Source organism: Apteryx mantelli, chromosome 13 (assembly GCF_036417845.1).
Source record: "Apteryx mantelli isolate bAptMan1 chromosome 13, bAptMan1.hap1, whole genome shotgun sequence".
Taxonomy (NCBI): Eukaryota; Metazoa; Chordata; class Aves; order Apterygiformes; family Apterygidae; genus Apteryx; species Apteryx mantelli.
The window spans coordinates 21,463,555-21,481,934 of NC_089990.1; the positions used below are offsets into that span (position 1 = coordinate 21,463,555).

General features: G+C 39.3%; 1 protein-coding gene and 1 long non-coding RNA gene across 2 annotated transcripts in view; one reads left to right on the top strand and one right to left on the bottom strand.

Moving 5' to 3' along the window:
- Positions 1-388: 388 nt before the first annotated feature.
- LOC136993259 (uncharacterized) lies at positions 389-13,334 on the bottom strand. The gene is made up of 3 exons (XR_010885504.1): positions 13,251-13,334; positions 11,643-11,715; positions 389-419 (listed from the first exon to the last, which is right to left on the bottom strand). It is a non-coding gene; the product is annotated as an uncharacterized lncRNA (long non-coding RNA).
- Positions 13,335-13,946: 612 nt separating this feature from the next.
- TMEM164 (transmembrane protein 164) overlaps positions 13,947-18,380 on the top strand; it is a 38,473-nt gene continuing 34,039 nt past the window's right edge. Inside the window, exons 1-2 of the mRNA XM_067303982.1 lie at positions 13,947-14,050; positions 14,506-15,101. Coding sequence (XP_067160083.1) covers positions 14,637-15,101 — 465 coding nt within the window. The 5' untranslated portion in view covers positions 13,947-14,050; positions 14,506-14,636. The remainder of the gene's footprint in view (positions 14,051-14,505; positions 15,102-18,380) is intronic.

Genomic DNA, 18,380 nt, shown 5'->3' on the forward strand with positions numbered 1-18,380 from the left:
TGCTAGAAAATATTGGCAAAGCTGAAAGCAGTTCTAGACTACAAATAAGAACTATAGCATATTAAGCATAAAAGTCAGAATTCATTGTGTGATGAACCATGTGGTTTTCAACATGGTGTACACTAGAAGAGGAGCCATTTGGTATTTTACAGAATCTACTTTTGTGGATTAGTAAAAAATGAATTCAACATATTAAAATAACGCTTAATATTACTTACATTCAACAGAAAGGTTAAAAGTGCAATTCCAATATCTTTATAGGTCAATAAAAGATACAAGTATCTAACAGAACTTTAAATATTTCACCTTTTCAGAGAAACCCTGATTCAAACCTGAGACGATAAAAGGTAAGAGTTACTACTCACCTGAGCAAAGCTTGTGTGATTTGGCCTAATCCTGTTGTCTGCTCCGTTCATCAACTGTAAAAGAATTGAAAGAACTAAATACTCTGGTTGGTCTGGTCCCAAAGTTGGCATATTCTCCTAATGGTATTGATCTATTCTTTCCTTCTTCTCTGATATAATGGTGTAAGAAAAAAAACCAGCTGTGCCTCTTTGCACACACATATTACAATACCAGTAGCCCGATGATTAAAAACCAATAATTCACTTTCCCCCAAACCAAAACACGCCAAATAATAAATCTGGGTATCTCTTTTTGCGGTCTAATTCTTGAATGATTAAGCTTCACATTTTCAAGACAGTTGTTGCAAGCATGTTTGGATTGGAAACCTTTAAGTAAAACGTGTGCTGAGTTCCTGATATATCACTGTAAAAGCTGAGACACTAAACACCTCCTTTCCTAAATATCACAAGACATGAAAATACATAGTGATAATACTATAGTATGACATAATTGGTCTCATCACATACTATTCCACAGTAGAATGGAGTAGTACAAATTTTATAAAACTTATTTAACCAGGGATCAGATAATCTAATAGTTCTCCTTCCTACCTTTTTTCTTGTTTCTGAGACTGGAATTACCTTTTGTTATATATTACAACATTTCACTGCAGTATTCATAATAAAGGCAAACTACACACAGAAATTTAGGGAAGATGCAAGCGTTCAGAATCTCTCAGGCTGAGATTTATAAGTAGTAATAGAGTGTCTCATAATCAGAAATAAGATTTCAGAATTTAAGACAGAACTCAGTCTTGAGTTGCTGATAAAAGAAGCATCAAATTCTTTTATCTGCAGATGAAAGTCAGGGGCCGCAACTTGGTTTCACAGGTACTATCTAAAGTTCTCTTCTCTTGCATCACAGTCACCTTTAAACACATATGGACTGTGGCATTATAGTCACCACTCTCTCACAATGCTTTCAAATTCTACAAAATTATTATTTTGTACTAGTCTCTGATTGGCCAAGAGACACTCACCATGTCACTGTCATCCCCATATGCAAACACTATGTTTCATTTTGATCATGGATTTATTACTCAAGCACTTAACACCCACCCCTTCTCATGCTTGGCAATTTGAATTACTACTGAAATGACAAAACTAATATAAACACTCTGCTTTCATTTAATGAGGTGTTCATCTAAAATTAACTCTTTCCTAGTCATACTAGAAAAACTTCAGTTACTTGACCTTACAATTTTAGAAATATATCCTTTTCATGTGGGGGGGAAAAAGAAAGTTTTAACCTAGTACTTTGATTATACTTCATTTAACTTTTTGGAGTATGTATTACCTAATCTCCATAGACCCATTGAAGGTGTTGATTTTCACCTTTAAAGATGTGGAAAATTTGAATCCTGATTTGCTTACAAATCAACTTTCCCCCTATGTATTACTACAATAGTTGATGGTTGGTTTTTTTTTCCTGTATTAATAACCAGTGGTGGTACCACTGTACAAAAGTAAAGGTCTGTATTTTAGACTGATATTCCTTTTACTGATTTCAGCTTGCTCTGGTTACTGAAGTTTTCCTCCTGAGTCTGGTGGCCTGGAAAGCCTCTATTGCAGGCAAGGTGTTTTTTTAACTGATGTTGCATAAGCTGCTATGTCAGTGCTTGCTACTGTACCTGTGCTACTCAGACTCTTCATGGGTGATTTTTAAATCTGAAATGAAATTCAGGGAAGTAACTCGTATTTTTTAAAACTGATCTTCATTCAGAATGAATCGACATCTGTATCTTTTGATTTTTTAAATCTTTTGCTTGTTAACCATGTTATGTGCTGCTTTTGATCTAAGCTGAAGAACAATGAGGCTATTTGCACACAATTACCAGGTAATCTTCTTAAACAGCAAACTTTAAAATTGTAAATTTTGTAACATATTTTTAAACCCCTAAAATTCATATACAAATTTTTCATGAACACTTAGTCTCCTGCTTTAGCATTTAAAATCTGAAGTGTCAGAAAAATTTCACAACACAAAACACATTAAAACAAAAGAAAGAATACACATCCCTTCCACTAATTTGTTACACTGATTATTGTCCTCCATCTCTGATTGACAGGTGATGACAGATTTCATAAGCAAAAACTAAAAGAATTTCTAATAAGGTTTGATAGAACAAAACTGGAAAGCACAAATTCTTCTCGTTGCATTTCTGTGTAGACTTACAGAATCATATAAGTCCTGTGTATACCAGCAATGGGTAAAGTTAAACTCTACCAAACATGAACTAACTAACAATTCTTGTAAATTCAATTTGACAATCAAATTCATCACTGATTTGGTTCTTCTTTTTCTGAGACAACAGTATGAGAAGTATCTTCTAGTCTACCTATAGGTAAGTCAGAGATCACCTCCCATCTGGGTGCAGCCAGTTGAAAGACTAGTTAAATATTGTTAACAAGTCTATTTAATTATTGTGGTTGTAAACATCTGTAAGTGTGCATTATATTAATATTATAATATTTTGACTTGGGAGGAAAGAGTGAAAAAAGTGCTCTTAAGACTGAGCTTCCAGAAAAAGAGTTTGGGTGGTTTGTGAAATTCCTTTTATTATATTAACAATAAAATGGTGCTGGCACTGGACATGAAATAAAGCAAATGCCTTGAAAATACAATGAAAATTGAAAAATAGCTAAACAGCACAGGACACAGCCTCAGAAGGAGGTGAATGTCATCAAGCACTTTAAGGCATAAGATGTTTAGCTACTGGTGTGTGAAAAGAGCAGTTTTGTTCTTCTTTCAGTTAGTTCTCAAGATACTTCAAGCTTAGGAAGAATACATAAATAACATCTGGATGGACACTTTAATTTTCTTACAGAAACATTTTATTTATTTTATATCAGACTGTTTTTTCACACTCATCTTAAAAAAATATTTTCCCCAAGCTCCAAATATTTTCAGAGAATTCCTTTACTCATTTAAGATATGAACCTAAAATGAAATGTATCACCATTTCTCACTTACTCAGCCTCCAGATGCAGAACTGTTAGCCATAATCTTCTGTATCTCAAAGCAAATCTCACACACTAATGATATTTCTTTTTCTCTTTGCTTTTACATCCAACTGTTTCTGTGTCTATTAATACTGAAGCTTTTTATGTAAGGGAAAAAATAAGTCAGATACTGCAAACAAATGACAGGCATGTGATTCAACAAAAGGCTGGTTCACCCAGTTGTCATCTAACAAGTTTCTGTCGGTACTTTATAATTATTTTCAGTCCTTCAGATTAAAAAACATGAAAATATGATATGCTTTCTAAGCTTCTATTTTGAATGTTTCAAGTTGACATTTAGTTTTTTTCAGTATTGTCTAGCGTATGTTCTAGCTAAATTAGCTGACAGGGAGAGAGATATGACAAACACAACAGCCTTTCATCTTTCTCTGAAGAAAAACCCTTGAGAGGAAATCAGCAATTACAGTACCACAAGCCTTTCTTCATATTCATAAAAAATATATGTGAGCAACTGACTAAATGGAAGAAAGTCAGCATAACTAATGGCAGAATTTCTATTAAACTAGATTTGTAGTAATCAGAAACAAAGCTGTACTGAGTACGGCTTACCAGACTAAATTTTTCCATGTGGTTGCCCTGTAGGCACTTCTGATTGCAAAGGTAATTTTCAAAATGTGAACTAAATGTTCAGCGATGAAGTCATATCAGATACTGTAGATAATTCAACACGAAAAATTGTAATATCTATAAGCATGTCCATTTTTGAGGGGGTTAAATATTAACCCAGGGGACTAATGACAATATAACTACTGGATCTTAATTATTTCACTTGTTGATATCAGCATGCAAGAGGAAAGACTTGTTTACTGATTTGTTGGGAGGCGTCTTGTTCTGGTGCCCCTAGAGGGTAAATGCTTTTTTTTTTTTTTTTTTTTTGCCAAAACGTGAGAGAGAACCATCAACAGTTATTCTGTATGCGACCATTTATAACAGTTATATACGAAAGAACTGGAAGAGAAAAAAAACCCATTTCTGAATTAGCATCTTATGCTCAAACTGTTTTGTGAAGAGAAATACATTTATCAAAACTAGCACTGAAGGAAATAATCTTGGTTAGACGTTTTTTCCCAAATTAAACAGTTTTGAAGACTAGATTCAATAGTCCCTTGCCCATGTCCCTTACACTGAAGTACAACAGAAGTGTTTAAAAATGGAAATCAAAACTGATCAATCTACTTCCCTTGTTCATACTGAATAAAACAAAATGAGTAAACAAACAGCATTTACCATGGTCAGCACAGCACTGTTTGTAGGCCCACTGCTTTTGCCAGTGATCAAGGTTTTGGTTACTTTTTAAGAGATGGAAAATAAGGGAAGAATTTTCTTAAGACTAGATGAAAATTTCAGGACTTAGTAGAACTCAGCTTGGGGTACCAAAGCCATCCTAACAACAGAAAAAACATGGAAAATGAGAGAGAGAGAGAGAGAGAGAGAAAAAATTATGTAGGTACATTTCTGCAGAATTATCTAGGTTATAGAATCAATTTTCCTAATTTTTGAAAGGAAAGTACATTTGATTTAATTCCCGGGTTCCAAGGAGTACAGCAGGAAGGCCAGGTGCAAAGTGGAAAGAATTAGGATGTCACTAGAAAGCCAAAGACACTCCAGCTTCTATTTTTTACAGAAACAAGCCTTCTGGCTTACAGGCCTAAGCAGTAGAAAAGTTGTTGCTTTCTGCGGGCATGACTTGAATACATTCATGCCCCAAGTCTGTTAACTACTGGCACTGTGGCTATTCCAAGTCTCATTCTGACTGCTCAAAGCATACTCCAGACGGCAATACTGTGCCAAATACCATCCTTCAGACAAGAAATGACAAGCTAAAGGGGAGTCTCAACCCAGCTTCCATTTTAAGCATATATGAATGACAAATTTGCTGCCGAGTCTAACTCTGACTCCATATGCACCTCCAAAGATCATCAGACCATCAAAGATCCTGCACATAATGTTTATGTTCTTTTAATAAAAATCCCTCTAAATAAACAGCAGTACTTTAATAGGCATCTGATCACAACTTTTTGCAAAACTTGTCCCCATTACTGCTTTTTCTTTCAATCCAGCTGCACTCTTTCCTTCCTATCTCAGTTAAGCAATTCCCCTTTCTTTCTGAGTATCTATGTTTGTACCAGTAGGAATTCAAAACTCCTCACTATTCAGATCAAGCACATGAAACTACAAAAATGCTAAGTTCCAAGCTGAGGGAACAAAACAAACCTTTGTGTCCAGTGCATGGTCAATGCTGCAAGACTGTAACACTCATGGCTGACCAAGAAATGCTTATTAAAGGTGGGAGAAGAACAGACAAAGGAAGAGTGGAGAAAATGAAGCAGAGTTACTGATATAATGAAGTGGGAAGGTTTTTTGGTTCAGTTAGAACTCCTGATTGCCACAGGCTTCTTATATGAACTTAGAACTATAAGACACAATCACATTGCACTTCATGTCTCTTTCGTAAAATAGGAATAAATACCACCTTTTTTACGAGGCTTTAAAGAGATGCATCAGCTCCAATATAATGGATTGGTATCAGTGGACAGCAAGGCCTGGCTGCTCTGCAAGGGATGGAGAGCCAGGACCTGAGCGTGCTAACAAGGTAGGCAGCAGTGACCTCATCTCTAAGGAGTTCGGTGCTGAGCCAGCAAGTTCAGGTCAGGATCAGCTCTGGAGACAGTGACCAGGGTCAGTCGTAGCCCAGCGATCACCCAGCAAGTCACAGACGAGACGGGTCTGAGGTCAAGCCAGGAAGCCAAGCCAGTGAGTTCGGATCAGGGCCAGAATCAAGGAGGTAAGAGACTGGGCACAGACATAGCTGCTGCACAGCTAGGATGTAGCACAGCTGAGGGCCAGTGATAAAGCTTCAGCTTAAACAGCAGCTCACAAAAGAAAGATGGTGCAGGCCCCTGCATCTAGCTTTCTTCACAACAGCTCTTAGCAGTGAAGGAGCAGCTAGCTAAACTCCTCAACTCGGCCAACAAAACTGGAAGGGAGGAATGTGCTCAGAGCCCTGTCAGTTGGGGCCAGCTCCAACCACTACTAAAATGGCAGTCCCTCTCAGATTACTGTTTTTAAAAGTCTTAACATTAGTACACACAATTTAATGGATTTTTTCCTAAAGCTGTGGTCATCTGTTTTTCCATTTTGTATGAGACATCATGGATTATATATAAAGGATTAAACATTCATCCTGACACTTCAAATAATCTAGTTTCCCATCAGCTCAAAGAATCTAATAAACAACTAAACATCAGAATTTTATTACATTGTGCAAAAAACTTTTATGGTAAATTATAGATTCACTGTTAATGTAACTTCGCTGATGTATTCAGCTATAACTGTAAGTATAATTATTCCTGAGGAACATTACTCCTCACTATTTCAAGGCTTAAAATATTATTTTATTTTGTTGGGTTTAAAAAAAAATTTTTTTTACATGACAAGAAGGATGCACAGTTTCTAGTAAACCTATAGGTGTAACTACATACTGATGTATAGAATCAAATTTCTAAAGTATAGAAACATAGCTAGATGTTGACAGAGGAAAGCTCTTAATTTATGTGCTTAAATTCAGAGAATTTAAGGACAGACTGAAAATAAGTCTGTGCTTAAATGCTCTACTGAATAAGAATTAAGGAAAATATCCTTTAGCCTTTCAGTTCTTCTGCTTTGAAGTTCAACTTCTGATGGTTATTGACTGTTATCTACCATGTGCAAGACTTCAGGCTTTGCCTTTACTTCTGTACTTAGGAAAGTTAGTGGGAATTTGCAAGTGATGTATTAGGAATAGAAAAGAACATACAGCTTTATTTTGGAGTGGAAGCAATTTCACATAAATTGACTTTTAATTTTTTTATTGTCAGCAAGAGTGGGGCTGCTCTACGACGGGAAGCAATCCAGGAGCCAAGGGTGACCACACACAGAGAGGGGCAGTGACCTTGCCAACAGAGGTGCAGTCCCACAGCACCGAGGCAGGCAAGCAGAACAGGGCTGGCGACAGTGACAGGTTCTGGTGACAGTCCAGTGATCATCAGAGAAATGAGAGGTGACAAGTCAGGTCCATGGTCAGTCAGGCAAGTCCAGTCAACAGCTGGGGGACAGGGCTGAGCACAGGTTCAGGGCTGCCCACAACATAGGTGAGGACTGGGGGCCCAGGCCAGAGCTTAAATAGAGCTCCCTGGTAGAGGTCCCAGACAAAGCTGCTCAGGGTAGTTAAGGCCTACTGGTGCACACAGGGCCCTGGCATTTCTTGATGGATTAACATTAGATTTCACTACTTTGATATTTTAAGAATTCACAGAAAGAAAAATAAATCTCATGTTAGATACAAGAACAAGCCTCAGGCTCTTGTGCAAACATCCTAGTCACAGGAATTTATTGCTTTTAGACAACCATTTCTATTGACATATGCGATATATATGTTTACAAAGGATCTTAGAAAGAACATAAATTACTTAGTGAAAGGAAGAGAAGAAATGGTTAACAAACAGGAAAGAGCAATGGCTTAGTGTTCTGTCAACAATTCTTTTTCACAGATTTCAAAGTGCTTCTCAAAGAAGCTGAAGAAACTGAAACAGAGCAAATCAAGGAACTGTGACTAAGCCACCCAGTAGATCAAGATCAGAGAACACAGATCTCTTGAATTTACAGTGGATCACAATCTGAACAAGAATCAACAATATTGTGCTGTTGCCAAAAAAAAAAAAAAAAAATCATACTGGTATGTCAATTTTATATCAAATATACCCCTTCTTTTTAATGAGGGGATAATCACAGAAAAACAGGGCTGTTAAGACATCTAGCAAGGTCACCTCATTCATCGCCGTAACCCAAAGTAGGATCAAATAGATCAGGTAAGTGCTCCAGATTACAGTTAACTCTGAGATGATAATTGTAGTGCGAATCAGTTTTCTCATACAGACAACCACATAGCCCCAGAAAAGCTTATGCTAGCATAAGGCGGTGTGAGAGAAAATGAGTAGCAAGGGGAAGAGGAAAGGCAGTGATGGTTTATACCAGCTGACTTATACGAGTATGAAGTGCTGAACTAGGATGCAACTTGTTCTTATTGAATATATTCCTTGTTATTTTCTTAAACAGCATTTTTCAAAATTGTAAAGACTATTTTAAAATTTAATTCTGTTACCCTCAGCTTTGTGTCACCTACAAGATTAATAACCATATTCTCGATTCCATCATCTACATTGTTAATAAAAAATACCAACCAGAACCAGACTAAATACAAACTCTAGGAATCCAGCAATATAGTCTTCCTTTCTGAGGGTGAACTACTGCTGGCTATCCAGCCAGTTCTGTATAGCCCTTATAATAGATTTATCTAGACCATATTTCTTTAATGTTTTAATGAAAATGTCAGTTTAATTAGTTTTTTGACACTCACATGACAACAGGTCATCTGCTTCTGTCCTTTCCCTAAATTCTCTTCTTTATTGGAGGAAAAAAATCAAGTTATCTGGCACGATTTATGACATGTCCATGCTGATTGCTCTCGTTCCCTGGTTATCATCTAGGTGCTAATAATAGTTTCTATGATTAATTGTTCCAGAATTTTTCTGGGGATTGAAGTTAACTAAATTGACCAATCTGTATTTCTCAGCTCCTGCCTCCCTCTTTAATAAGAGCAATTTACAGCTGCTTCTTCTGTTTTTCAGCATCTCATTCATCCTCCTAGAGCTATTAGATATAATTGTTTATGGTTCTGATATTAATTCAGTCAATTCTTTAATTATCCTTGGATCATATTGATCAGACTCAGATAAATCAGATGTTTTCAAATGGTCTGAGTGCTCCTAATCTGTTCTTTCCCCATTCTGGGCTAAGATTTTGGCATCACCTGTCCTAACTATCTGCTTGCAGGTGATCTTTTTATGAAGTCTGATAAAACAAAGGCAACAATTACTTAGCTTTCTTTATCATTTGTTGACAGATTTTCTTCTCTGTTGAGTAGGGTATTAATCCTCTCCTCTGTCTTTCTCTTACTACTAATACAGAATAATTCTTGTTATCTTTGATGTCTCCTGACAGTTTAATCCTCTCATGACATCTTTTTAGTCTTTTAGTCTTTATACTTAGTAGTCTGACCCATCTTGATTTATATTTTCTTCTCATGCTTAATGTCAATAGTGAGCTCATGTCATGGTCAAGCTAACCTTACTATTATCCCTATTCTACTCAAAATTGGGATAAATGTGCCCTTAGAATTATTTTTCTGAGGAACTGTCCCTCTTCTTAGCTCCTTATTTCCTAAGACTTCCTTCCTATGAGATCTTAGCCATTAATTCCCTAAGTTTTTTGAAGCTTTCCTGAAGTCTAACTGTTTTTTTTTAGCTGTCATCTTTCCTTCCTTTTCTATGGACAACAAACTCTCTCATTTGCAAATGCTCTCACACAAAACACTGCCCACTTTCACATTCTCAGCCAGTTCTTCCTCACTGGTTAGAACTGAACTAAGAGCCTTATTTCTAGTTGTTTTCTGCATTCTCTGTAACAAAACCAAACAAATTGACCAATTCGCCGTATTCTTGTGGCTAGTCCATGCTCTTTTCCCAATAGATGTCCAAGTAGTTAAAATGCCTTATTACTACTAAGTTTTTCATTTCAGCTAGTTGATCTTAAAATAACCATCCACCTTGTTATCTTGGGTTTCATGGTCTGACTGTAAGCTCACCTTGCTGTGATGTGCTTCTCTCCTTTCATTATTATCATGTATATTGTCGCAAGTCTAATTTACGACATATTCTGCACCCCAAAACAATGTATGTTTTCTTGCTATACAAAGCAGAACAAAACATCCTCCCTTTTCCTATCCTTATTTGAATAAGGATATATTAATATCCTCATATTAATATTCTAGTTTTCTGTTAAATTATACATTAATTATATGGAACTATTCATGCTAATGAAGTCATCATTTTGATCTTATTTTAAGACTTCCAATGTCTCTTATTCTCCCTGAATTAGTACACCAATATCTAAAAGAATTAGTTCCTTGTCTTGCCTATTATTCTATTATTAATAACTATTTTTTTAGTTTTTATGCCTTGTTACATAAGAGTGTGCATTCATCCACAGAACAATATCCTCTGATTTGTTAACAAAGCATCATGCATATCAATGGTAGAGAGATTCAAAGCTCTTTTGAAGCTGAGGAAGCAGAATAGAGCTATCATACTCTAAGATTCTGAAACTTGACAATGTTTGTGTGCTTTCAAAGGAGGCCATGTTCAGTTAACTAGTGAACTTACTACATTATATTTTTAAATGTTAATATTTATTTTGGGAGACCATCAACTTGCTGACTACACACTTTAACTGAAACCCAACTGGTGTTTCTGTGTATTCAGGTAGAAATAATCCATACAGTGATAAATCCTTCTGGCAACACACTTGCTGAAATCATCTGTGTCTAGAAAAGACTCTTGGTTTTAGGAAGCCTCTTATGTATTCATATGGATACAGTGTAAGACAAGCCCTTAGTAAACTCAAAGTTTGGCTGATAGAACTAAACTCATTATTATTATAAAATCCTCTTTATACCTGTTAAGAAACATAGGCTATTTTGCCACTGCTGTTAAATTTTCACTTATTACATTTTGAAAGAGGCTATAGCAGTCTCTTGTAGTTTCACTTTCCTGTTCTAATGGATTCCTCATTAATCCACTGGTAAGATTAAGATCTAAGCTATTCTCATCTAAATGACAATAACAAATTGAGTAATCAATAATTAAGTGGATTGGTCTTGAACATTTGAATGTGTTTCAGCTGCTTCTTATGTGCTGTGATTGTAATTTGTTTCCTTTCTTTACTTTATGATTTTGAATATTATATAAATAACATTTTTACTTTTATATATTAAATATATATTCTTTCTCCAAAGATTTATTGCAACCTTTATTGCAAGGTTTCTATATTTAACAATAGTAACAAGATCCCCCCCCACAAGAAATAGCACTAACACCAATAGTTTGGCAGTTCTTTTCTTTCCCTATTTCTAAAACATAACAATACTGCTTATAAAGACAAGCACAGATTATTTTCCCTCGTGGGGTCTACCAACTGGATCATCTGCTGCTCCGGACAACCTGGAACAGATCCATCTCTTTCCACTTCCTTAACCCCATACAGTAGAACAGCTACTGCTGCTAAAAGCCATGGCAGACAGACTTGTATCTTGCGTCTGTGTGTCATCTTGTCTCTCACCTTTTGCAGCCTCTGTGGTCTGCTTCTGGGAATTCTCATCTCCTGAACTCCTCTTCTGTGAGGTGAAAGTGACCTGTAATCAGAAGAGCAATACATTGTCAGGCAGTCTTACCTCAGATGCAGCAATTTCCTTAGATTGCTTTCACAAGGAAATGAGTCCTATGCACTCAGGCTCTACCAACCCTGTTCCTCATAACTGGGTATATGCAAGAGATCTAAATGTGTGAGCAAGTGAGGAAAAGGCCAGAACATGAGTACAACAATGATCTGTTTTGATGGGCTAGTGACAAGCCCATGGGTGCATTTGTATTTTTGAACTAGCCTGAGCTGGAATGCTGGTTTGGAATAGCCAGTAGTTTCTCAAAACACACAGAAGTATGAGGTGTTGTTATCCCCTACACTGCTGAGCTACTAGACCTCTTCACTTTTGAGAGGGGTCTGGTAAGAAAACTTAAAATTTAGAAAGCCCCTGCAGACAGGAAGGAAGCTTGGAGGCAGGGGATTGTTGGGACATTCCTTAGGCTTTGAGGCCTCCGATGCTGATAACGCTTAGAGGTACAAAAAGGAATCAGGTAGGAGTTGGGGTTGTGTGGGGAGAAGTGTGGATAAGGTGGGAGTTGGGGCTGTGTGGGGAGAATCAGGGAACTGCGAATATTGAGGCAGGAGAATGTAGAATATATATCTGTAGGAAAAAATGAGTTTTGCTGCTCATAAACGTTCTTTTCCTTCAGACACGAATTTCACTTCTCATATCATCCTTGCAACATAGGCATTATTATCACCATTTGACAATTGTGAAATTTTGGCAAGAAATTGGATTACTTGCCTACACGCAATAAAAATCATAGTCAGTGCTGAAATTCAAGAGTCCGTATAATATAAATGTCTCTGGAATAGAAACTGTTCCAGAAGACATATCAGTGTAGTATCAGTGTAGTTAGTGTAGACAGTCCTCAGAATATCCTTGACAACTGATAGTATAACAATAACCGAAAACATACAATAGCTATAGTCTTTGAAACATGGTCTATTTTTTCATTAAATCTATGTAAAGAAGTCTGTCTGTAATAATTGTAACTTGTAACAATGCAAGCTCCCAAAATAAAATGCATGCGCTTCTGATAAACTGAGCACTCTAGATTCACTGTTACACTATAATAATTGTCACGCACAGGCTGTAATGAAACAGTAACACAAACTGTTCCCAGTACAACACGCATTATACAGTACCCTACCGAACAGGAAATGACTAGTTGCACCCAGGCAATGGGCAGACTCTCTGAAGCAAAATCTATAAAGTGAGACAGCTGTCAGGGTGTATTCACTTACAGTTCTAACTACCCTGACAATATCTCTTTTATCCACTATTCTACCTACATCTCCATCTGCCTTTGTCCTTCAGATAGAAACAGAACTGCATATTTGCAGTATAATTACTTCACAAAACCATAAACCAGTCGACTCTAAGAACCAAACCTGGCCTCTGTTTGCAAAGACTCAGTTTTGCAGGTATGTGTGTAAATCACTTATGCATGCATATAAGCGGTGTCTCTACCGTACATATTGCATGACCACAATTTCCACATATAACTGACTGCATATACTTACCATGCGTGCAGACAGGGACTAAGCTGAGGCCCCTCTGAAGTTTGCCCTTCCATGGTGTGCCGGAAGGAAGCAGACCACTGCAATTTCTTGACTGACTAATGCTGCAATGGCACTTGCAAAACTTGTTTATCAAGTTAATGCTGCTTGTTGAATCAGTTCAGCAAACAGCACTGTGATTATGAGCACCCAGCTCCACAAAAGGCAGCAGTGCAGCAGCCAGAGCCCGAGGAGCACAGAAAGAACTATTCTTGGCTCCTTTACTTCCTCTCTGCCGAGTGTAGAGGGGAGCCGGGTCGAGGGAGGACCCAGAACAACCCTCGGGTGTCTCATGGAGGCTGGTTTCGAGAGGGAGGAGGAGGAAAGGGAGGCAGCTAAGGGAGAGCAGAGGAAGGAGAAAACAAGAGAGAAAGGCGAGCGAGAGGCACCTAGCAGAGGACGAAGAGGAAGAAGTAGCAGCGAAGGAGAGCGGCGGGGGAGGCAGCCGCGAGAGGCGGGAGCAGCCGCGGCGGAGGGAGGAGCGGGCGGGCGCGCGCAGCCAATCCAGGGGGCTCGTCCATTTTTCGGTGCGAGTCAGGCACGTCAGCGGGGTGATGCTACGGCACTGGGAAGGGGCTGGGAGAGCCGCGGGACGCGGTAGCGGTGGGCACAGCCTGCCCGCTCGGGCTTGTAGGCGCCGCCGCTGAGGGGAACACTGCTTCCTCCTTCCCCGCCCGCCAGGGCCAGCCCCGTGGCGGGGGGCGCCGGGCCCGCCTCTGAGCCGCGCTCGCTAACGGAGCCGATATCCGCCCCCGCTGCCTGAGGTACCGGGCCGCTGCCCTGAGGGCGCCGGCCGCGGCGCGCGGGCGAGGGGCCGCTGGGCGCGCGGGCAGCGGCCGTTGGGCGCGCGGGCGAGGGGCCGCTCGGCGTCCAATCAGCGGGCGTTCGGCGGACAATCGCGGGCGCTCGGCGTCCAGTCAGCGGCGGCCGCTGGCCGCGCAGGGCTGCCGAGGGGCGGGGGGCGCAGGTGGGGGAGGCCGAGGCCGAGGCCGAGGGGAGCGAGCCGAGCAGGACGGCGTTGGGGCCGGGTAAGGGGAGAGAGGCGGCCGCGGGGCGGGGCGCGTGGTGGTGCCGGCCGGGGAGAAGGGCAGTCCTGTAACGTTCAGGCGGGGGAGAGCGAGGGGCGTTAGCGGGGGTGGGAGGGTAATGGGTCTGGGGGCGAGGGGCTGGCGGCGCCGTTCGGTGACCCCCTTCATCTGTAACTCCTCTCCCCTTGCAGGCTGTTGCTTGCAGTTACCGTCCTGGCATCAAGAGGAAACCCCCAAATTTAGCCCTGCTCTGAGCTGGGCTGCTGGCTTCTCCTGAAGCTCGGGAGGGAAGGAGTTTACAGAGGGGACGTCCTTACCTTTCATGTTTCGTCAGCCCGACAGCATTTTGGCTTTGATTCCATCTTGCTCCTACCTGTTGCCAGATAGTGACGGGGAGGAGAAGAGGCGCTATCCCACCATGTCCCGTTACAGCCTCCGTAACCTCCTGGACTGGCTGTACGGGGGGGTGGACCCCAACTTTGCTGGCAATGGAGGGCCAGAATGTGCTGCCTTTCTCTCCGGGCAGCAGCGTCTGCTGGAGAGCTTGGTCTTCCTCAGTGTGGGTTTTGTGGAGATCCTTCTGTCCTTGTGGAAGCTGAGGCAGCTGCATTTCAGGGAGCTGGAGGGTCATCTGCTACAGCAGCCCCAGGCTAAGCAGGAGAGCTTGGGCAAAAACCTGCTACTGGTGGCTCTCTGTCTTGTCTTTGGGCTGGAGGTGGGGTTCAAGTTTGCTACCAAGACTGTCATTTACCTGCTGAATCCATGTCATGTGGTCACTATGATGCAGGTAAGGCCCATGTGTGATTACCAGGAAGTTTGCTTTAGCTTTATACTTGCAAAGCAGTATTTTTATATAGTCGGTTGTGGACCAAAAGTGCATAGCAAGGGTACAAATGTCAAGAATTGATATAAACATTTTAATACTGATTTAGTTTTTAACTGGCTAAACTGAAATCTATGAAGAAACAAAAGTCAAATGAAAATACTAATGTCAGACTTCCTGCTTGGAAAGGCAAAAGATAAAAACTCTCATTAGTTACCTTTACCTGATTATTGCTTCAAAAATAGAAAATGCTGTTTCCAATGACAGTAGTGAATTAAATTTACCAATTTACCAATTTACCAAACTTAATGAAAGCAGGCTATTGCTAAAGGACCTATGTAGTTCACAGGTAAGTTTTTCAGGTAAGCTTTTTTCAGGGATGCAAATGTGTTTTGTGAAGTTGTTGAAGAAATGAATTACTCCTTGTGCAGAATTTTGATTTTGACTTTCTAATTTTAAAAGCCGAATGGTAAGGAAATCAGTGTTACCTGTGTCACATTTGTCTGTGGGATGAAATAACCAGGCTGTCTGAATACCTGTGGATACACTGTGTAACTTAATGACTTGTGTCTAGCTTGCAGATGCACTTTAATATACAGTTTGTGTAGCTGTTGGAATAATGGAAATACTCATAAACAATTATTGAACTGTGATATCTGTGATACGAGCTATATTTTCCAATAGTCCTGTACATGTATCTAGAAGTCACCTTCACTGAGACTAAATATTTTTGACATCTCCCAAACTCCTTTATTATTCTATTTAATTTCTCTAATGCTCTAGCCTCAACACTGGACAATTTACAAAATTTAAGCTCAAAAATTAATAAAAGAATGTCAAAAAGACTTTCATAAAAGCTGCCATAATAAAAACATCTGTCTAATAGCAATAACAAATAAAAATCAAACCAATGTAGTTCTTACTCTGTCTCCCTTTGCAGAAGGCAAAGGATCTGAGGCAACTGATCTAGGCTATATCAGGTCAAGCCAGTTCTTACTTTCACTCCTGGAGAGTATTTCCTGAAAAAGGAATGGTAACATTTTTTCTTGTTGTACCAGAGGTCTAAGGAAGATGGGTATCCTTTTAAGAGGGGAAAACCAAGCTCCTTACAGAAATATTCAAGACATTTACAGCGATTAACTTGCTGTTCCAGAACTTAATTAGTAGGGTATGTAAATTCCTTAGCAGTGATGCAATGTTAGCTCATAGGACTATAGGACACTTGCTGCCCATAAAGTGGTAACAATAGCTGTGCAATCAATTAGTCAGTATTGATAATGAAGTGGATGTTAGAGAATATTGGACTGAAGCTGTCTAGAATTAATTGCTTAGCATAACTTGCTTAGCATTAGTAGCTAAATTTGCTGAAGCCTTAGGTCTCGGGCTGTGAATTTTTACCTAGATAAGTAAAAGGGGGCCCTAGAGCCGGTTCAAGCTGGAGGGATAAAGAAGTTACATGGACAGCAGGAGTAGCCAACCTTGAAGATAAGAAAAGAAACAGCCTGCCTAGAGACAATGAAGGGGCCCAAGGAAGAAGGGGAAGAACCCAGACCTAACTATTACTATTGCTCCAAACTATCGCTTAAGGGGTGGGAAATTTAGATTGTAAGGGTATAATTGCCCAGGGATTTCTTTGTTCGGGGTCCCTCTTCAGAGGCACCCAGCTCGAGCTGTAATTACTGCACGTGTATCACTAAATTTTATTTCTCTCCAGTCTGACTTCGAACTTCTGCCTCAGCAGGAACCTAGGGTCGGACCCTGTTATGGAGGCCAGCGAACCTAATAGTTTCCATAACATGGAAAACATAAGTTATGCAAGAGCTGCAGAAATACTTGAGAAATGAAAAGAAATGGAATATGGCCATATTATTTAAACTCTCAATACTTACTGGAAGTTTTTCCTATTCATTCTTTGGGTTAGACGGTAAGGTTAGATTACTGTTATGACAGGTAAGTTTAGTTCCCTTCATATGGTATTATGATATTATGTTACAATAGTAATATGATATTTATTATAGGTATTCAGAAAAAGCTGGTACTTATTCATAAATCAGGGAGCTACTATTGTTTAGCTTGTTTATTAATGGTCTCCTCTGGGAAGGCAGAGATTTAACTGTTGTAGTCAGGCATGGGCAACTTTTTTTAAATAATCTCTTTCAGACCACAGTTGTGAACCAGTTGTGGAGCCTGTTTAAATCTATGCTAATACCTAATTGGAAATGAGTTATTATACAGCAATTTATGCTGTGAAATTCAGAAGATGGTATGTCAGCAAAATGCAGAATTTATGCCTCTTCATCTTTAAACAGCTGCCTTAGCTATAGGTAGGCCTATGTTTAATGTAGAGGATGAAAACAGTTGCAAAACAGCAGCTTTCAACAGAGAAAACAAGTTAGATACCAAGATTGATGTCCTCCATCAGCAAGAAAAAAATATATGCAGTTGGAATCTTGTGAGTGTTGTTCTTCTGCTCTGCATTTGCTCAAGGCAGCAGGTTGGCAATGAGACATATGGAAATATAATGTTACCATTTTCTTCTGTTCTTATAATAGTATATAATAGTTATAATAGTTTGTACATAATTCTGCTGCTGGACCTAAACAAAATTCTGCTGCTGGACCTAAACAATAGGATGAACAGTGGTAGGAGGTGAAGAGATGAAACATGCTGCAGCATTTGAGGTCACTTCAAAGGGAAGCCAACAGTAGCTGTTGCAAAGGTCTCTTCTTGCACTGAATTTCTGTTTTCCTTTTCTTCAGCTGAGACTATTTCATCTCAGAGCAACAAAGGCTCTGGGCTATGACCCAAAAATATTTGGAATTGGAAACTGCCTTTCAATTTTCTCTGCATAAAAGCAAAGTCCTGCCTTTAAGTGACCTAAAAGTGAAGTGAACTAACAAAATAAAATGAGACTTAAACCTTGTGGTGTATTTGAGTAGACAAAACTGCATAATATAATGGTTACTGAGTTCTACAAATGAGGGTGTTTTGTTCAGGTGTCCAGTTTCTGCATACCACTTACACCAACCAGTGTTCAATTCAAATATCCTTCATAAGCAGGAAGAACTAGTTTAGATGTGTCATCAGAAGGATAAAGAGTTGGTCAAATGAACATGCTCATTTAAACTACCAAAGCAGTTCTCTCTCTCTCTCTCTCAGATTCAGAGAGCTTGTTGCCATCTTGTCACCTAGTTGAATAATCTAGAAATAATACAGTTTATTTCCAGACCTGGACTTGGTTTG